Genomic DNA, 22287 nt, shown 5'->3' with positions numbered 1-22287 from the left:
AGAAAAGGCAAACAAGGATGAGGCAAGATGAGAGGAAGGCGAGTTAGGAAGAAGGCCAATTGGAACAAAGGCGAGATAAGACGATGGCGAAATCGTAGAAGGCGAATTGAGAAAAGGCAAGTTAGGAGAAGGCTAAATGGGAGAAGGCAAAATTGGATAAGGCGAATAAGGTTAAGGCGAAATGGGCAGATACCGACTTTTAACCTGGTGGACGCTGGTGGGCGCTGGTGAACGCTGTTTATGATGACCGGTTGGGGTTTTTACTCATTTGAAAGCCTTTTTCTCACTACATTTGATATGTTTTGCACATCTGTTCATTGGTATATACGCATGGTTTTCTAATAAACTAATCTAAAAACGATAATCTTGCTGTAGATAGTAGAGAGCCACAAACTTGGAAAGAAGATAATTCTATGGAGCGCAGGATCAGCCATAATTTAGTGCCAGCAGATGGCATACAGGAGGTCTCAAAAACTCATCCCCTTAAAAAAGTAGATCTTGGAAAATCGCCCATGTACATGTTCCTATTGCAATTTTATATTACTACAAATCACAAGGGTGTTATTTGATTACCTGATATAAACTTTCGCATTGTAAATGCGATATACTTTGCATGCACATGACAGTCGAGTTAGCCAGGTCCTTGGTCTGGTTGTAACTTTCTCATCAATCTCACCGCTTTGGTAAGACGGTGGAGCGGTCTAGCCTGATTAGTAGACTGGCCAACTCTTCCCTTTGAAAAGCAGAGAATGGCAGAGCACTGTCGCAATCAACCGGGCTTGATATTCTACTGGATTGACATGGAAGACTAGTCTTTGGTCTGCTTGATATTCTACTGGATTGACATGGAAGACTAGTCTTTGGTCTGCTTGATATTCTACTGGATTGACATGGAAGACTAGTCTTTGGTCTGCTTGATATTCTACTGGATTGACATCGAAGACTAGTCTTTGGTCTGCTTGATATTCTACTGGATTGACATGGAAGATTAGTCTTTGGTCTGCTTGACATTCTACTGGATTGACATGGAAGACTATAGTCTTTGGTCTGCTTGACATTCTACTGGATTGACATGGAAGACTAGTCTTTGGTCTGCTTGATATTCTACTGGATTGACATGGAAGACTAGTCTTTGGTCTGCTTGATATTCTACTGGATTGACATGGAAGACTAGTCTTTGGTCTGCTTGACATTCTACTGGATTGACATGGAAGACTAGTCTTTGGTCTGCTTGATATTCTACTGGATTGACATGGAAGACTAGTCTTTGGTCTGCTTGACATTCTACTGGATTGACATGGAAGACTGGTCTAGACTTGACATGTCTTTTGTCCGATTTTAAGAGTTGCATGACCAAGTAAATCTAGCAAAGTTTTTAGTCAGGTTTGTTTGGGATGAGAATGTACAGCACTGACTGGTACATTCCAGTGTACTGGTCTTTAGTCAGAGTCCAAAGCTTTCTGTATGGACCATGATCCCTGCTTTCCTACACTGTATCCTGGTCTTGTATCCTGATATTATGCACCAGCCGTAGTCTTTTTAGGATGACCTAAATCTTAGAAATAAGACAGAACAACTATTTCATATTTTACTACATGTTGTATTCATCTCATATCAAATAATATCCTTACAAGTCAGCCCACTATTTCAGGCCAATGTTACAATCAATATATACACAAAATTGAATATTTCAATTTTTATAAAGTTCCAAATAAATTAATGAAAGGACCAACTTATACATGTTTCAACTGTACATTATGGAATGATATTTGTTTGGCTTTGGACCCTCAAGACCCTGATGACAATATACTGTGTAAAAATACAAAAAATCACTGTACAAATTATTGATACCTAAGAAAATAACTTCATTTACGATATTATGCACACTTTTTATCCAATATTGTCCAATGCATCTTATAAATCATACAAATTTACAGAGTAACTGCATGCAGTTCATTAAAAAAGAAGTCGCAAAGAAATCAAAAGATTTCTAAAAGGAAACTGAGTAAGTAATCATGCTTCCACGGGCCAATTTCTTATTGGGTCATAAATCAGTTATTTCTTGGTATAACATGCCCTATTATACATGTATATAGTAAGCTAAGTAAAGCATATAATATAGGAGCGATCCTGCCTGACGTCTCCAATTTTGATGATTCTGGTTTTATTGGATGGATTTCCACTCAAACAACAAACAAAACAGATCAATTCAAACCTGGATGGAATGCTTCAGGATGGATTATAAAAGGTAATTGTAAAACATCACCCAAACTCAATACTCCATATCTCTTGCATTGTTAACAAAATACTGTAAAATAAGTCAGGAACTGTCACTACTCTCTACAACGAGGGGACATTTATTCATTTTCTAAGACAGTCCTGCATCTTTGAAATTTATGACAGCTCCTGATTGAGTTTACAGTGTGAATGGATGTGGAACTGTTTTCTGGATGGATTAAACAAATACATTGTAATCTTCTAAATGATATGCTACCTCTTGACAAGGATGGATTCATACGAAAGATGAAACAGCAAAATTGGAATAGTTCGATTTCATGGGATGGTTGGTACCAGTCCAACAGAGCATTCTGCAACTTAGACAAATTTGGAGGGAACATCTGAATTTTTTGTCAATATCAACCCAATCCCAGATTTAATCCCCTTGGCAATTGAAGACAGACAATTTGTGTTCTTCATATGCCAAGATGACTCTCAGATATTAAAAAGAATATGTACACTAAACTCTGTTCTGGAAACCTCATTTGCATTAAATCCACCGAGTTATGCTTGCAGTCAGAAAACTTGTACAAAGACCAAATTCTATACCCTCAAAACCTTCAAATGTCCTCATCAACTAACATCTTGAAGCATGCAGAATCTGATCTTTGGGGATTTGACGACGGGGAATATTTCCAGAATACTGCATGGCCGGTACATATCCATTCTGATGAACAGATGCACTTGGAGGTTGATTCCTTGCAGTATACCCTGGGGTCGGCGGCTGCACTTGTTTGGCAAATTGTTCATCAATTTGGTGGGCTGCCTTGGTCGTATTGGTTAAAATTTCATTCGATGCCCGCCTATGTGCTGCATTATAACTTGGTGGAGGCGCACGCACTGGACCAGCACTCACAGGAATGCGTGGTTTATAGGTTACTGGTCTCTGATTAGGAGGGGTATAGCCGATCCCCCGAGCCTGCAGATGCTGTCTTGGCTGCGGAGTTGGTCTACTGTTTGGCATGACCGGCTCAGCATTACTAGTCCGATAATTTGGCGTACTTGTGGAAAATTTAGCAGGGAAACTATCTGAACCACCGCTAGAAAGTCTTTGATTCCTCATCCTGACCGGGATAGGGGGTGCCACTGTGATGTGGGACGAGCTATCGTCCAGAGCAGTGTCTGACATCTCACTAGCAGAATCCAAATTTAAAGCACCATGGAAATTGCTATTGATACTGTCCCTTTTGTTACTACTATCAGTTGACGTATCCGTGCGTATATCTGTTCCTCCATCACTCCCAAGATTAAAATCAACTATTCGCCGTGTTGATGGTTCCTGGTGGCTACTACTGTCACTATCATGTGATCGTTGTTTACGATGTCTTCCCATGCCAGCGCCTTGGATATGGTGACTCTTCAAGCCGGTGTAGGTAGAAGGGTTCTTAGGAATGGACGGGGGAACAGTGGACATTTGTAATGAAGTCACTGGTTGGTTCGCGACCTTGCCTAGGAAGAGACGGTGTGCCTCCTTCTCCATTCTGTTCACAGATTTCCTCTCCGCATACCGGATGTCGTAGTACTGGTTCATATCATCTTCCGGTGAATTCTCCTGCCCACCCTCTGCGGCTGGTGGCTCTGCACCATCAATACGCGACACTCGTAACTGAAGGTTCTGACGTGCCTCTGGAGTCAAGGTCGGTTTAGGGAGAACTGGGGGAGGTGCCACAGCTTTCTGCCGCGTTTGTACTCCGAAATTGAACTGCTGAGGCTGTGTTTGCCCTCCAGAAACATTTGAAGGTGACTGCAAGGGCCACTGCTCCCGAACATGAGGTGAATTGTACTTTGGTGGTGGAGTCCCTTGCGGAGTGAATCCACTGTGATCCAGAGGAGACAAGCTATAAGTTGAGGTACTGTCAGTAACACTCTTCCTATGTTTCTCTTCATCAGAGAAATCATAGTTGAACTTGTTACAAGATGAAACAACACTAGTAGGTGTGGAATGACTAGGGGTTGACATGTCTTCCTTGGGGGTTGAGGACGCAAGGAATTCACCCATGTCTGACTCCACACTCGTGGTTGGTGTTGACATCTTTAGGGTTGTCTCATCACTCAGATCGTACACCTCAAAACCTTCTGGTGAAGACTGCCTCTCGTGAATAGGAGTCAAAGGTTTATAGTTCAGACGAGGCTTTGGCGCCGATCGAGTCAAAATGTTCTTCACGGTTGTATCGATAGAAGACTCTAAGGGAGCTTCATGAAACACAATGTCATCATCTTCTTCAACAGATACTGTTGGGTTATGTTCAGAATCACGGTTTACTTGGACAAACACTGAGTCTGTACTTGTTGGCAACTGGTTCGCATCGTTCGCTGTTCTGGTATCAGCCGGAACTGTATTCGGATTCTGGTTACTAACTCCCTCGGCTCGAATCATATTTGCACGTGCTGCCTGTTTTTGGATGCTCATGCGCTGCATTTGCTCAAGAGCATGACGCTCCTGTAAAGTTTCTGACAACACTTTCATAGCAATAGCAGAGGGGTCAATGTTACTCATGATATTATGATCCTCAGCCACATCAGAATCGGAGTCCGGTGGAGATGCATCCTGGCGACCGATTGAAGGTTCATTCGTTATGGTACGATCACTAGCACTGCTCCTAGTTGAAGCCATTGAGCTCCGACCATGACTCCGCCTAAATGCACTCATCTTGGAGGTCAGGGTACTAGCGGTGCTGTTACTTTTCAAACTAGCAGCAGACTGCACAGAATACCTCGTATAGGACTGCCGTGACAACGAGCCATCATGTCCTTGCATCTCCTCCCCTTCACTTTGGGAGGAGGTGCTGTACTGAGCCTGATGGTACGCCTTCGTTGAAAAGTAACCATGATTCAGGTTCCTCTCGGATGCGTTCTGACGTATCTGGGCACGTGGCAGTTCAACTGACGAGATGGAACTAGTATCATCCCTGGCATGATCACCTGCATCGACGCTGATCACCTTCGGTAAGTTATCCTCGCCCTGAGAGTCACTGTAACTTGCACTGTCACTGCCGTATTTCGCCCGGATCTGGGTCTGGTGGAGTAGTTGCATTGAAACATTGGGAGCGTGTTTTGATCGGCCCGATTTTCTGCTTACTGGAGGCTGGAAAGGGACAAAAATACAAATTAGTTTTATCAAAAACCTAGAATATTGTCAACACACTTTCTGTTGCAAAAATTTCATCTCTTTCATTTGGGAAGGAGAATCATACATCTACACTCTGCTAAGCCATGTGAGATTTTGTAAATTTGTTTTATGTGGTATATTTTGAAAGCATCTATGTCATTAACATTTTAGTGAAAGACAATAAGAACCTAAGATAGTTACCTGGTGCAAATTGTGACCTCTTGCCCTAAACTTCTCCACCTCAGCAGGGTTGAAGATGGACTTCTTCTGGTGATGCGGTGAGAGTGGTGGTGTACTACCCTTTGAGAAGTTGGAGGTAGAAGTCGCAGAGCCACTTCTAGATGATGCTAGGCTGTCCATACTACTTGAGCTACCCATGGACAACATCCGAGGGGCTTCTTGGGTGTCTGCAAGTAAAACATATGAAACTAAAGCAAATTGTCTATTGGTTGAATATTTTTCGTGAACAATTAGTATTTAGAAGGCTGTATCACATTCTCTAGTCATAACTGACTCCCAAGGATAACAACCGGCCATTTTTACACAGCAGTGCATGGAGAAAGGTTAGGTGGCATCTCATTCCAGCATAGCAATAGTTGATCCTACAATAGGATGGAAAGTAAGGAAGAAAATGTCTGGGAAACTCACCAAAAACAGCTAACAATACTGTGAGAGCAAACTGAAGGGTCCTTCGATTTGCCTGCTTGCCGAGCCTCAAAATCACTTGGTCTCGTCCCACATCGATCAGGTCGAAACCGAGGGACGCAAGGAATTCATGGCATCCTTGGACACGCCAGAGTTTCACGTTGACCTGGATCTCCACGCTGTTCTCTCTCAGCAGTTTGTTGTTGACATCTCGGACGAGGTTGATGATGGCCTCACCTGCCTCGTAGTGTGGTAACATCTTGGTGAGAGCTGTCAGACTGTTGGCGGGCAAACCTGGAATTAACAGATGAATGTCTCAGTTTTTAAAATGTTCAACCCCGATCCCTTTCAATTCTCATATCATATACATTATGCCACTTGAACACTGTCCCAGGTTGCAGTAGTTTAACAAGACATAATGTTTTTTGTGTAAAGGGAATTAGTAATGTCCATCTTGTCTTCGTGATCATGGTCATTGCTAAAACTGATGCAATTTTGACATTCAAATAGCCTTACCTAACATAGCCTGCAGACTAGCACTGCACTGGGTAAGCCGTTCACCAGGGTCACTCGTAGGGAAGAAAACTGCAGGAGGCAGACTGTTAGCAGCTGGCTCGAATCGGAACCCAACCGACATGAGCAGATCCTTCCAGCCTGAAATACTTCCGACCTTGTTCTCAATACTTTGCTGGGTGGTGTACATGGCATTTCGTTGTCCTCGTAAGATTCGCTGGAGGGATTTCTCAATCTGAAAGTAGGGCACATTTAAAGTGAGACAAGTTCAAATCTGCTGGATGATAGAGCTCACAGCAGCTCATGATTTTAGGATCCAGTCTATAACGCTGTGGAATGTTGACTTTCCTAGTCCCATGTTCTACCTGAGCTGTCACACAGGCAGAGGCCTAGCTGTTTGAGCCGACGTTTAGTTCTTGAGGCAATCCCTGAGACCAGTCATACAATATCAACCAGTCTTTCCGACTTTGGTGATTACTAAATGATAATTCCTTTTTGCAATTAGTTTTGATTCAAAAGTAAAAGTTCATGTTTCTTACCAGATGGAGCAGAACTCTCATAGCTTCCCGACACTTGACTGGCTGACGAAGAAGTTCACCAAGCGCATGGCCCATGAGCGCCACCTTGCTGCTGAGTTTGACGTCACTTCCGATCAGCGTCCAACATGCCCAGTTCGATGGATGCGAATACTGACTTGTTGTCTGAACGGTCCTCATAGCCTCTCCTAGAGCACGACTAGCCTTGCAACCCTGAAGGAGGGCTGTGTAGAATGTCTTCATAAAGATCCTTGAAGCTTGTTCCGGGACTGGCCAGAGGGCGAATAGAACACACTGTGCCCCTGCCGCAAGGAGGGCTCGTGTTAATCCAACGACACCATCAGAGTTAATGCGTCCAGCTCGGTCATCTGTATGACCTGAACTCAACACAACAAGTTTGGCACTTAGTTTGATATTGAGGATATCCGCAGCAGTTAAAAGAAACTCTGAGAGAGATGGCCCATCAAATGAGCTACTGAACTCACTGCTACCACTGTCACTGAGATCGTATGCCGTGAAATGTGAATGTAAAGGATCCTGGCGGCTGGGTCCACTAATATCTAATGGGGACAACACAATTGCGGACAGTTTCCAAGACACATGAGTCGAGAAATGAAGCACTTCAGTGTTTGGCATCAGACGGATAACGGCTTCCTTTGATGCATCATTCCCAAGAAGAGATTTCGTTCCTAACATTTCTGCTATAAGTTTTGCTTCATGTTCTGTAGCAGGTAAACTATTCCACTGCCATTGATGAGCAATAGCTGGTACCAGTTTTGGATTACCAACAACCAGGGCACCGGATGGACTTGGGTACAGTTTTGATTGTTTTGCATGGGCTTGGTTTGCCTGGATGGCTTTGAGGGACGGAACCGCGATCAAATCAAACCTCTCGTACAGACACTGGCCTACCTGGCTCCCCTTCAGCACAGGGAAGGGAATGAGATACAGATCTCCTTGAAGCACGAGGACAACTTCACGGTTATTCGGAGCTGCACTCTTATACGCAGCCAAAGCTTCCTCCATAGGGCCGATTAGGAGATTATACAATGAGCCAAGGGGTGGTTTCCCCACGGAAGACAGAGATGAGCGACTCCTGCGAGACATTGTACTTCCTCGTGCAGCATTCGTGTTAAATCCATTGAGACTCCCACTAATACTGAACAAACTGCTCAAACTGTAGTTACTGCAGTTGAACATATGGTTGCGATTCACCATGCGGAGGAATCCTGTGCGATCGTTCTCCGCGTTGAGCTTCTCGCCAAGTTCTTCCAAATGTTGCTGCCACAAATCGTCAGCCTCACTCTCAGTTTCGCTCATCTGGCCGGAGGAATGCAGTGAGAGCCTGGAGACAGAGGCCGTAGGACCATGATGTTCAATACCAAGAGATTCACGCACAGATCCGACGTACTGATCCAAGATGGAGGTTATCGATGGCGTCATGCTCTTAATACTCTGTGTATCCTCAGGATCCGAACTACTATTCTCAATCTCGGTCACGTTACTCTCATGGAATTTTACGACACCATTATCAGGGGTGATCAGCCACGTGTAAAGATATCCTGCTGCGATTGAGAAGTAGAGAATAGCCGCCCTTTGTTTGTTTACAATGTCCAGGATCTGCTGCATGGTGATGGGAGTGTTATCGGTGAAGCCAGCATCGCTACCGGCCTGTCTTTCCAGCAGAAGATCAATGAACGCACGGGTACGCCCTCGCTCTGCTACAACAAGAGCCTCATTGTGTCTACCAAGTGCGACCAGAACTCTCTGAAACAGACAGGCCAAAATTAGTCACTTAAAACAAATACCAGTTTCATTATACAGTGGTATATCTCTTCATAGTGTTATTTAATCCAAACTTTCCCTTCATTTTGGAGACAAACCTTGGAATTACAGCATCTAAAAGCAACAGTTTTCTTTAGCAACTCAAGAATAGATTACTAACCATTATAGGTACTAACAATTTTTCAAACTACAAACCTGTAAAGCTTGATATGAAGCTGTCTGAAGGTCAAACAAGGACATCTGGTAGTCGCTGCTCATCTGAGCATCTCGTCGTATTGTCTCAAACAGCTCTACGGCTTTGTAAAGCTGATGCTGGGAATCATCGAGATCACCATGGGCCAGGAGTGCCAGGCCTAACCTGTGCCGGATCTTGGCTTCATCTTCCTTTCTGCCGAGTTGCTCTGCAATCTGGAGACCTTGGTGCAAGTACTGGACGGCTTGTGGGTAGTTACCAATCGCATGGTGAACTCGGCCTGCAAGATGGATTGGACATTTTACAATCAATTTCAACTCTTGTGTACAATCACCTTCAAGGAAATTCACATTTTATCAAGTTCTTTAGTTGATAGGATAACCTGCAGATGGCACTGCACTAGAATCAAAGGGATTGGTTGGGTGTCCTCCAACTTGACACATGAGACAGGCTATCAACCCATTACTTCTTTTTCATCACTTCAGAGCTTTTTCCTTTGCACTCGCTGCGGCCATAGCAGAACTCCGCTCAATAGACCTACTCACCAAGACTGCTATAAGCTAACGTTTTCGCCACCCGATCATTCATCTGGGCTGCAATACTTAGATGCTGCTCCTGGTACATGATCGCTTGCTCAAAGTTCATGAGAGATTCGTGTGAGAGACCCATATTTCCATAAGCCCGACCTGAAAGGTAGTTGGCAAAAAGATACATTAAAGACAGGGCTCAAGTGTTTCATGCATGATGGTTCAGTTTGGCGAGAGCAAAAGAGAAAATTGGAACGTCACATATTTTCCTGAGATAATGCAAGCAGTATATCCACCCTCTTCTGAAGTAACTGTTCTGATTCTAGTCTCTTTTCAGTATCATTACTTACATTGGCTTGCCATATTCTCCATCTTCTCCGCCATATCGAGGTCCATTTGATGATACTTGAGGGCGGTCTCATACTCTCCCATCTGTTGGTAGACACCACCAAGACCGCATGCAGCATCCCCCTCGCCCGTCTTGTCACCGATCTCACGAGCAACGTTCAACTGATGCTCCAAACATGAGATGGCCTGTTCGAAGTTACCCAGTAAGCTATGTAAGCAGCCAAGCTCGCCGTACGCCGATCCTTTGGCAGCAGCATTGTCCAATTCATGAGCAACAACAAGTCTCTTTTCGAAACAGACAAGAGCTTGTTGGAGGTTCCCTAAAGCACGATGGGCTGTTCCTAACCCTCGGTAGGCTTTCTCCTGACCGACCATGAAGTTCAGGTTCTGCGAAATGGCTAAATACTGCTCATGACAGCGCACTGCCTCCTCAAAGTCAAACAGAGATTCATAGCAGTCACCGAGATTACCGAAAGCTCGACCCTTGTCAAGCATAGCATTATTTCCAGCGACTTGCTCAAGCAATGCAAGTTGTTGTTCAAAGTGCCCTATCGAATCCTCAAACAGACCTAAGTTCATTTTAGTTATTCCCAAATTGCCACAAGCTTGAGACTCAATGTTACAATCTTGTAGTTCTCTAGCACGTGCCAGCTGTTCCTCGTAACATTTGAACGCGTTGGTGTAGTTGCCTAGCGTCATGTGCACGTTACCTAGATTACCATGTGCCTTACACTCGCCCTTTAGATCATTTATCTCCTGCCGAATGGTCAACTCCTGATTGTGGAAACCCAGTGCTTTATCATAAGACTGGATCAGGCGATGAGCGGTCCCAAGAGCACTGTACGCAGAAGCCTCCAAGCTCTTGTCCTTGGTCTGCTTTGCTAGGATCAACTGCTGGTTATACAGTTTGATCCCTTCGGTCGTATTGTCAAGTTTCATAGAGATATCACCCATGTTCCCAAGAGCACGGAACTTCCCTGGGTAATTCTTCAACATGTGCGTAATTGTCAAGAAACACTTTTGGCACTCCAACGCCTTGGCATAGTCTAACAGGGCTTTGTGAGCTAGACCTAAGTTACAATATGCCCTGCCTAAACTCACTTTATCCTGAATGTCTTTAGCAATGGCCAAGTCCTGTTCGTAATACCTTATGGCCTCCCGGTAGTTTCCGAGGGAGTAGTGTGCATAGCCCAGTTTATGACAGGCTTTGCCCTCCCCTTCCATATCCAGCAGTTCTTGCGACAGAATCAAATACTGCTCATAGTAAGGTATTCCTTGTTGGAATTCACTGCGGGAGCTGTGGTAATTGCCAAGGTTGCTCAGGGCCCTTGCCTCGCTTGATGTATCCTTTAACTCTTGGGCAATGGTCAGATGGGCATGATAATGGTGCATAGCTTTTTCATGCATCTTCAACGCCTGATACGCCACAGCTAAATTACCATGTGTCGATGCCTCAGAGTGTCTATCATTCACTTCCTTCGAGATAGCGAGTTCCTGCTTGTGATATTTCACAGCCAAGTCGAACTCCTTGATAGAGCTGTAGCCGTTTCCAATGTTTCCATACGCACGTCCTAAACTTGCCCGATCCTGCAGATCCTTGGCTATGTTCATATGAGCCTTGTGTAATTTCACTGCAGCCTCAAACTCTCCTAACTGCTGGTATATAATACCTAAATTTGAGCAAGCACGACCCTCAGCCACTTTGTCTCTTGTTTGCAAGGCATTGTCTAGTTGTTTTTCATGATAGTGCCTGGCCGCACCTAAGTCTTGCATGCACCTTGCTGCATGCCCCAACCCAGCGTACGCACGTGCTTCTAACGTCTTATCAGTGAGCTCCTCAGCTATCGTGAGCACTTGATTATGAAACGTGATGGCTTTATCATAGTTCCGTTTATAATGATGTGCACTGCCAAGGTTACTAACAGCCCGAGCTTCCTCACTCCGATCCTTCAGATGTTTTGCGAGTTTCAAGTGTTCGTTATGACACTCCACGGCATTATCAAAGTCACCCATTGCTAAATACACAGCACCTACATTACCAATCTCACGCGCCTCAATCAACCGGTTATTGCTCTGCTTCACAAGCAACACGCATTGTTTATGACTAGCCAGAGCATTGGGGTAGTCCCCTACTGCTGTGTAGACGTGACCAAGGCTACTCAGTGCCATTGCGGCTGTCTGCCTGTCCTTCTGTCTCATTGCGAGCACCAGCTGAAACCGGTGGTTGCTTAGAGCCTCCTTGTAGTTCCCTTTTGAGAAGAATGCAGCACCGAGGTTCCCATGAGCTCGACACTCTCCCTCTTGGTCACCTGAAAATACGAGGAATGAGTAGAATCAGCAAATCTCTCTAAGGTTTTGAGAACTTTTTACAACTCGCATCACATAGATCCACATCAAACAACTTCATTTCTCAGTCTACTTGGCTTACCTAATGACTTCGTAACCGTGAGGTCTTGCTGCATGTATGCTATGGCCTTGTCGATGTTTCCAAGGCCCCAGTGAGCGCTGCTGAGAGCTGAGAAGACGGAACCACGGAGTTTGAGACTGCACGTTCCGATACGGAGAGCCGATTCTAGGACGAGGGCAGAAGCGGCAAAAGATCCAACGGCCAGAAGTTCCTGACCGATGACGGATATGACGACAAACGGACTCCGATCTAGTTTCATCTTTTGGAGTTGTTGGTAGATTGGCCCCAGTTTTTCTGAAAAGGTGAAACACAAAACATTAGGCCTGATTTTTTTGCACAATTCTCCGAATATGTGCGAAGATCTCGAAAAAACACCTACATGATTGATTAAACCATAGTGTTGCGAAATCCCAACTTACCTTTGAGTGGAGATTTTAGTGCCGCATCCACAAGTCCCCCCAAAAGCTGTCCGCTCTTGGGATCTTGGGCGAGGCCACCAGCGAAGGCGGCCAGGCCCTCTGCATGCTGCCCCATGCATTGTAGTGCTATACCCTGCCTGTAGTAAGCCTGCAAGGAGAAGACAACAGAGACATTGAGTTTTATGTTATGTAAGATATGATTTTGAAACATTGTTCAGAGATTTGTTAGCATTTCTTCAGACATATCACCCAAATCTGAAAGTATAAGAGTAAAGGATATCAATGCTGCCAAATGAAAAGACTCAACTTAGCAAGATAGTCTAAAGAGGTTCTCCAGTCTGCAAAAAACAGAAAATTCAAAAGTAATTTCTTGACAAGCTCTTTTTGCCTTCATCACAGTGAAGTCCATCATAAGATTGCTATTTTCTGTGACTCTCTGAACGTATAATTACATGTAACCTCATGAACACAAACACTGCCCAATTATCCAATTTGCCATTGAGATGATCGCTGACAACAACCACAGACAATCGTCAACGTGGGAAGACGTGACCAAAGACAACAAGTCGTGTTCTCAGTTTGATATTTGCAGCCACACCTTATCAACAAGAATAGGATCAATCTATTTAATGGCCTGATTGAATAGATCAGATTGTTTGTTATGGTGGTTGCGTGACAAGTAATCGTGTCTTGATTGCATGAGACCTAGACAAATGGGAACAAACTGTGTCATGTCCAGAGAGACACATTGATTTGGTAGCTTGCGCTTCAGCATTGCATTACAAGTAAGTATGACTACAATGTAAGCTGAGCTAGCTAACCAGAATGCAGCAACTGCAGGTGTAGATGGAGACCTTGAAGCAGAAGGAAGCTGCTGTGGACTGGACACAATGGCGTAACATGCCTGCACTACTGTTCACAGAGAGAGAGAATACTGAGAGAGATCTGTGACTCCAGAATAGTGTTTGTTACATAGCTCATAAGGTTTCAGGTCAACCAAGTTATGACTTCAGCATGGATGAAAGAGCAGGACAAACCGTCTGCTAAAATCACAACCACTAAGCAAAGGGGGTATTTGACCATGGTGCATACCCCATACACAAACTTCTGAACTGCCTGCTGACCTGGTCTTGTTCAGCTGAGAAGCCTCCCCAGGGGTTGATACCAAGCTTTTCATCGCAAACTGTCCAACTCCACCCCTCTTCTCATGTCACTTAGTTTCTCACAAATGGTAACCATGAGCCAGTAATTAACGCTCCGTCTTTATAGAAATATTCAAGTCTTTCAATATCCCAGTTGGAGATTGCGGTTACCGTCTTAGACATGTGGAATGGAGGACCAAGATATGATTTAATGGGAGGAGAGCACAATGCCCTATCCTGGGGTGATAAATGAGGGTTCTGCCAGGGACATGATGGTTAAAATGTTCACTTACAAAGACAGAACAACCAATCAGAAACTGCCAAACGGGTCATCAAAAGGTCTGAGCAATGATTCTTCCCCTGCCCTTGGCAGTCGATGAGCAAATTAGGCTAATGCATCTCAGCAGCCCTATGTTGGCATGGATGTGGGATGCTGGACCAGGTCAAAGGTGATGGCAATAACTAAACAGGTTGATAGACACTGATCCAAATGAGACTACTGCTAATTAGTAAATGGATGGTGAGGGGCATTAAAGACATTTCCCTAATTAAAAGGAGATCTAATGAAGGCTGTCACAGTTGCATCTGGGTTTTTTTTGTCCATACAATCAGATATGAAAGGGAGTCCTATTATTTTGAAAGAAGTTGTTAATCTCAAGGTTGGACTTGGAACAGAAACCTCTTTCAATCGGGATGTTTCCTGGGGTCATCAAGAACACTCATTTGCCCATTCATTATCAAGTTAAGCATTTGATTAACTGGATTACGAGACTATGTAATCTTAAACCCATTATTCGACTCTTTACGTTTGGTTTTTCATGATAAGCTAAGTCAATTTGAAATATTTCCCACCAGTTCTTCTCAAATTGCAATTGCTTTTGAAAAAGTGTGTAGTTTTCATAATATCACTGCAGTTGTAGAATTTAGCTGATATTTTTACTGCATCGATTGTTTTGAATCTTATTATCAACTTCAACTGTGCCCATGGGGATTGGGAACAATGCACATGCATAAGGAAGACATTTCTATATTGACAAGCCAGGTTGGAATACAATGAGTTTAAATTCATAACGAAATTAGCCGAGGGCTACAGACAGTATGTTATGTTGGTATTAATATATGATCATCATATTATGTATATGTAGCAGATATTTGATGAAATGTGATGCGAGTCTCTCCTTGATCTGAAGCACCTGTAACTGACCTAGATCCAAAACACCTTGGAGATTGACCTTGATCTGGGGCAAGTTACCTCGATCTGCAAATGACCTTGAAGCATCTGTGACTGATCTAGGTTTATAAGGGGGGTAATTGATCAACCGCTCTCTCTCGAAGATAAACTGTCATGGACCTATAGATTAGAAACTGATGTTAGATTATGAACACATTGACACAAAGCATGCCAATTGATGATGATGGTATAGAGTTGACAATTTTGCACTGTTCAGTGATAGAGAACATGGATTGTTGTATTTTTTTACCAAAATGTTTGCATGAATGGCCAGTTTAGGCCAGTAACTTACCTTATCTGGCCTTGGAATCAACCTTACAAGCTCCTACTCACAGGTCATGAGACAGTCTGACTATGTCCCCCATGACATTTCTGTTAAGTGTCGGTTTAAAACAAAGTCACCACAAGAAATTCTTCAGAATATGGTTCATACTTTACCTTTAGATCTTTGGGTTTGAAAGACCATTTCATCATTATATAGGCACACCATCAAAATGATATCCAAACAAGCCTCGTAAAGACATGTAAGCAATCCAAAAGTTACGAGATGAATCCAAAAGGATGCTCTATGTGATGTTAAATCACAGGAAACGATGTCCAATATATTCTCTTCCACGGCCGTTGGGTTATCCAAAATGGATTCTGTTTCTTATCCAATTAGTCGAAGTTATTCAATTACTTGACAGACACTATCCAATTATGCGCTTAGGATGAAGAGAAAGGCATCAGCATCCAATGTTAACTGAGGATGAAAGTGTGCATAGTTTACTTAGAGAAATGGCAGTGATTTCCTCGACTTCAGTCAACGTCAATTCATCACCTCCAATGGAATATGGCAATATATGGCCGAGACATTATTCCTGTGTCCATGTATCCAAACATTGTATTTCCCAGCACCTTGTTAACAGCACTTGTCCTCGGGCAACTCTCTGCGTGAGTCCAAACTCTTGCACCCCGCTGTTTGTCTGAATAGATGGGACAACACGTCTGCCGACTGTTCCTGAGAGATAAGACGACTTAGTCGAAAAGACGGTCACTAATCTCAGTCGATAAATGCAAAAATACACCAACTTTTTCGAGAAAAAGTTTCCAGTTTGTCACAAATTTGGATTCTAAGCAGAAATACACAAGTCTCATAAAGTGCTTGGCACTTCAAAGCTTCTAAATGCAAATAGACCCGCTTCTGTCATGAAATTGCTGCCATTCATTTACATTTATTGATATTGCATACACACGGTTGTTTACCAAACAGATTTCACTGTTGCTGAACATAATCCTATTTCAACTATCGGGGTAAACAATACTTGCGAGCATTATCTCAAGCTTTCGAGAGCGCTAATTTATTGCTATTTGGACAAACTTAGTTTGGAAATGTCAACTGATAGGTAGGTGTGGTAAGAAATTCATACAGCACATCCAATAAAGATTACCCACCAGTCAATCACACAACACTAGAAAAACGTCTCTGTAATTGATGAATCATTCACGTTTTGATCGCTTGATTTGTTTCTCGTTTCCAAACCACTTGGCTAGGTGTGCCCATTCCTATTGATATCTTCATGCATTGTCGCTGCTATCCTTGGTAATATTGGCTTGATAGACGTATCACTGTCAACCATTGATTGAACAATAAAGCTGCCTAATAATCTGCAATTTCGAACTTGAGTGAGTGCAAGTGGGTTCCCTCTGCGGCGTAGAATTCTAATATCACAGAATGATCTCCATCATATCCTGCTTTCGTGTTCCCTGTGATAGTTACAACTTCATTTCCACATGCTCATGTTCCTCTCTACTCCTCAATGAGACTGAAGCTGCTACGATCGTTATATGTCGTCACTCGATCGTCTATTGTGTCCCTCACAGCATGAATGGACTGTTCTCATTGGTCGATAGCGACTGCATCATCGTTTTGCTCCTCAGCGCTGAAAGCAAGAATACAACAGTGTCAGTATAAGATTCATGAGAAAGATGCATCAGTACAACTGGGAATGCACACCAGCCACACTACTGGAGCCTGGATGGCATTATATACAGATTCAGTTCCCAATAAATTATTAATTGTTGACACTGAGCTTATCAAGTATGGCTAAGTGTTGCTAGCTACAAAAACTTCCCTTTTCAGTGTTTTTACAGACATGGTTGACCAGAAGCCCTCACTTCAATATACAGTAGGAAAAGGTGGACATGTGATTCGGTACATGAAATGTGATTATTTCATATCAGATTATGCCGACCTTCAGCAAATCATGCTCCATAGTTATAGCCTTTGTATAAGTCACGATGACTCCATGCAGTCCTACCCATCCTTAATATCGATCAGATCTAGTGAGGTGGGTGGACATCAATACAATACAACTTGATTGGTTGGCAAAGTGTACCCCTTGGGCGATGGCAGTATCCAAGACTCCAAAAATCGTTGAATTAAGTGGATAATAGTGGTCAAACATGGTATTTTCCTTCAAATATGGAACAGTATGGAATCCAAGTTGATAGATATCTGAGATAGTTGGCCTTTACGTGTCACATGCATGAAAATATCTGCAGGATATTTCTAACTAAATGAGCCATTGTTGTTCCCGATCATAGCAATTCAATGAAAACGGGTGAAGTTACAGACAAATGTTTCTAATGTCTTTGATGAATAGATCCAGAAAGAATGGAGTAGCTCTCAGGTTATACGGGCGGTCTGTGATACCTTGATATTGTCAAGTTGCGTGCCTATAGGTTTGTCAAAGCCAGGGCTTCTGATATGCTGACACTATATCAAGATCACCAAAGTTAACAAAGATTTTTTGCATAGATTTGTGTCACGCTAAACCAGAGTATGACAGCTGGATGTTATTTACTCACACTGAAACAACCCTAGCCTGGCTTTTTATCTGATCACACAATTCCGGTTTGCATCTTGGTTAGTTTTTCAACTCCCCGTGATATTGGTAATGGCAATATCAATGATGTTGCAATTGTGTGTCATTCTCCTTGGCATGCGCCAGGCAAGTAGGACACTATTCAGTCACACACGCACTCTCAGCAGCAGGTGCTCCTGGCCCATACCTTCCCTCAGGACCCCAACATACCATTGTCTCTCCTGTTATGCCATAACCCACTCGAAACTCACCCAGTATTATTCTTTCTAGTCCAATTCTGCTGAATAAAACTGGCGATAATTACATCAAGTTGTTAGCACACATCGCTAAGTCAGGATAATGATGCTGGGCCTCTCAGGTTCCTGGTGGTCCATCGAGCCACATATGGACTCTTGAGATCCCAAAGTTTGGCAGATAATGGAGATGGCCTTGGGCAAAAGATCGCAGCTGGATCACCCAAATGTCAAAAGTTGGTATATGAATAGATGGATCCTATGATAACTTTGATCAATTTTGTGCGAGTGAGTTCAATGAAACCAATCTTGGAGATTCTATCACAAATTTGACTCCTCAAACATATCAAAATAATAGATACTGCTAGGGCTAACATAACACAATGTCCTGAACACCAGATTGATCAGAGTTATGAGTGAACCCAAGCCATCTACCATTCCTCCTCCAATTCACCAACGAACCCTGTGGGAAAATCCATCCACATTCGTTGAGATGGAACCCTCTGTTGCAATCCAGTGCACACGCTTAGACACCAAGAATGTCACGTCAACCCCAACCCAAGTGATGTCAAAGGCCATGGTGGGAAAATCATCACATCATATCAGAAACCAGACAGTTTGTAACACCTTTCCCACCTTTCCAATTTGACGGTCATCGAAAAGAGGAGGGTTGAAAGGATCCCACGCTTTGGGTGGATCCGAATCAAAGGTGGTTATCACCTCTTGGCCACTCCAGGTCAGAGTGATTATCACCCTATTCTCATTCACTCAACCCTTTCTCAAGTTGCTTTGCAGCCGATTCACTTGACCATGAGGTTCCTAACAATCGGGCATGAGGAGCACATGAGAATATCAGGGAAGGAGGAACAAGAACACATTGAACATATTTCAGTTCAGTTGCCCGATTTCCTTCCAATCTGTCGGGACCTCGAACAAAGGTTTGCTTTGACTCAAATCTGGTGAAGTGAGATGTGATTCAAGTCTAATCTTCTGTAAAAGTAGGATGCTTTGGGACTTTAAACACTTTTCAGATGTTTTTGAGCTCAATGAGAGCCAGTTGTGACCGCAAGAGTAATTGTACCTCCCAGCAGTACCATATGGTCCCAGATAAACCAACATCTTGATAGTTCGGTTCCACAGCTGATGTCAATGTGATCTAGGAAATGCCTTGGAAATGCAAATATCAAAGAAGTGATAGTTTGTCACAGTCCTTTGAATTAGACTTGAAACAGCAGGTCTGGTTTTATTCTCTTTACAACTGATTATTCCTCAAGAATGTGTTGCTACAGTGATCCTTCAAGCCTTTCTCTCACTCATTGGTCTTCTTGTTTATCAAGCCCTTGACTGCCCTACCAGTCTTTGTGTCCATGGAAGTAGGTGACAATCAGAGAAGAATAGGCATTTAACAGGTGGGTCAGAAACACTTGTTGGTAGGCTATTAATTGAATAGCCCTTTCTCCCTCAAGCTTATTTTGATAAATTTACAATATTTGAGGACAAAGGGGAATGTTTGAGGTAAATGAGGCATGTGTTCATTGTGAGTAACCCCCTTGGAATGGTGAAATGTTGCTCATGATATGAAAATAAATTGAAATTGAATCGAAATGAATCGCTAGTCAGGTGTGGGTGGTTGACAGAACTGATTCCCCTGGGTCATTTTCCTACCCAAGGGGGGCAAATAAAGCTTTTGGTGTCCTTTATACTTCAGGTTTTGCCAGTTATTTGGACAGAGTGATTGTCTTAGGATGCCAATAGCTGTGTTCTTACTGCATGAAATGGAAAAAGTAAGGGAGTGGTCATGGCTAGCACTGTTTATAGCCTAGCAATGATGTGCACAGCATTCCTAGGGTTTTTATTGCTACTATGACTGGCCTGACTACAGATTAGCCTTCATTGAACAGCAACAGTCAGTCATATGGCTTGCTGGAAGTTTTATTGGATAAGTACATTGCTGATAAGTGAGAAGCCCATATTCTTGGCATTGTACCATCATTGTTATGATGAGCATCAAATCAGTCCACACACTGCTGTATATTTCAATTGTCCCTATCTGAAATATTCCAATATGAAAATCTGATAATCTCAAAAGTAATCAAGGGAAAATGAACTGTGTCACCTCGAGTTCAATGAGTACAAAATGTCCAATTGCTGGATTAACCCAAGTATGATGAGCTTATTCTTGTTGGTCCACAAAGGAGGGTATAGAAACCCAACCAGACAAACAATCGAATCACCTAGAACCACAACACCACTTAACAGGATCATATTCCTACACGAAGAAGGGAGATTTGACAATGAAGATTCACACAGACACAATGGCATGGGTAGTGCTTTGGTGCAGCAAGAAAGGAAAGTATTTTTAAGTGATTATATACAATGCCATTCCCGAGGCCATCAACACTTTCGTGACAATGACAAACTAGGCCTGTACACAATTCCTTCCCTCGATAACAAATATTTTACTATTGCAAGTTGTTTGTAGAGACAGAACATATGAAGAAGAAGAAATTATGATACCCACCCAAAGGAAAGCAAAGGCAAAGACAATTTTTACCAACATTCCAAGAATCGCTTCAAATAATCCAATACGAGTTGTATCAAAATGGTAGGTATCCTTGAGAGTGATTGTGAATGTGAATGCATTCAATGCATTCAATATTAGATGAAAGAACACAATCTGTCAATAGGTGGGCGAATTGTGTACTTTATAACCAAACTTCAATGTCACATTGGACAACTGTGTGATTGTAACACCAATGTATTTGATTTTGATAATTCAAGTGTTATTGATCAGAACTTGAAAGCCACGAAATCGCGGAAGTTCAACAAGATGAAACGTTTCTAGGTACATATCGAAGATATAAGAGCTTCTTGGCGTCATCAAGTCTATAAACATCATGACATCTGACTGACAAACTACTTGTCAAGTTAAAAAATATCATCAACGAGATAAGAAGAGAGGTAATTGACTGAAATTGCGCATTCAAACTGATGTAAAACATTGTTTTAGCTCTTCCCACTTCTGCTCCACAAAAAAGTTGCTTAGATCTACGCCCTGAACCAGACTAAAAGTACAAAATCCCAACCGTAAGTTCAAAAGGACACAGCTGTTTGGCAATGAGTACTCTACACGATTGTTTGAAGCCTCACTGAACTGAATTAGGGCTTTGATCATATGTTTTTACAAAATGGAAGCAGAAAACCTGTAATAAGAAAAAACTCGCCTCTTCCAGGGCGATGTGAAAGTTCGAAGAGCAGCAAAGTACTGCATCTGCCACAGAAGAAAGTCCAAAATTAAGATTTTCCCCTTCTTGGCACAATTTCAGAGAGATATTAGGCCGATCCTGATCAAAATGTCAGAAACAGAAGTCAAGATCTTCTTACCTTGAGAGTCAAATGTGAATTGTGGGCCAATATTCACCCCTCGATGCATTGCTTACTGTTCTGTGCACAATCTTGATCAGGGAAATGCGTCAGTATTATTTCAAAGTTCACAGACAAACTGTCAAGGTTTACCAATTGAATAGCCCTATCTACATAAAACGGACCATTAAACTCCTTGCAAACAGCTTGGACTCCGTCATCAGCAGAGGGTCTTGAAAAATTAAGTTTGGCAAAACAGGAATGCAGTGAACAAATCTTAAAAGCGATAACGCACAAATATACTCTATTTATTTTGTAAAGTGGGTTGCGAGTCTTTTGATGTGGGTTTCAGTATTTTGTCTCAAAAGGCAAAACACTTGAGTAGGAACATGTATTTAATACATAAATTGAGTAGGCCTGGAGTTGGTCCTGGGTGTAGTTTACCAATAAACAACACAGGTAGTCAATAAACTATTGGGATAAGGAGTTACCACTGCGTAAAGCTGGGTAAGACTTTAATACATGTTAACAAGAAAGCTCAGATTTTAAGTTGGTTATGAGGTCTTCTGCCCAAAGAACAAGCCAAACTTGTGACTAAAACAGGCTGTGCACCATCGACTTACACCAAACAACTGTGGTACCGAAAGATGCCCCCTAATGCCGGCAATGAAATATGACTGAAGAACATTTTC

General features: G+C 42.8%; 1 protein-coding gene across 2 annotated transcripts in view; it reads right to left on the bottom strand.

The window, feature by feature from the left end:
• Positions 1-1369: 1369 nt before the first annotated feature.
• The window catches only part of LOC135483269 (tetratricopeptide repeat protein 28-like), a 38175-nt gene continuing 17257 nt past the window's right edge, over positions 1370-22287 (bottom strand). The window contains exons 1-11 of one of the 2 annotated variants that reach the window (XM_064763983.1): positions 15571-16204; positions 12760-12907; positions 12362-12634; positions 9936-12242; positions 9604-9744; positions 9061-9338; positions 7084-8847; positions 6548-6779; positions 6035-6325; positions 5588-5793; positions 1370-5362 (exon numbers count right to left, since the gene is read on the bottom strand). In XM_064763983.1, the coding sequence (XP_064620053.1) occupies positions 2855-5362; positions 5588-5793; positions 6035-6325; positions 6548-6779; positions 7084-8847; positions 9061-9338; positions 9604-9744; positions 9936-12242; positions 12362-12634; positions 12760-12907; positions 15571-15606 (8184 nt within the window). In that variant the 5' untranslated portion in view covers positions 15607-16204 and the 3' untranslated portion in view covers positions 1370-2854. Of the gene's footprint in view, positions 5363-5587; positions 5794-6034; positions 6326-6547; positions 6780-7083; positions 8848-9060; positions 9339-9603; positions 9745-9935; positions 12243-12361; positions 12635-12759; positions 12908-15570; positions 16205-22287 lie in introns of those variants that run through there. The other variant, XM_064763982.1, reaches the window with a different exon arrangement.

The sequence above is a fragment of the Lineus longissimus genome, chromosome 2 (assembly GCF_910592395.1).
Source record: "Lineus longissimus chromosome 2, tnLinLong1.2, whole genome shotgun sequence".
Classification (NCBI taxonomy): Eukaryota; Metazoa; Nemertea; class Pilidiophora; order Heteronemertea; family Lineidae; genus Lineus; species Lineus longissimus.
Note: the sequence above shows the minus strand (reverse complement) of the source record. Positions and strands in the feature narration are given on the sequence as shown.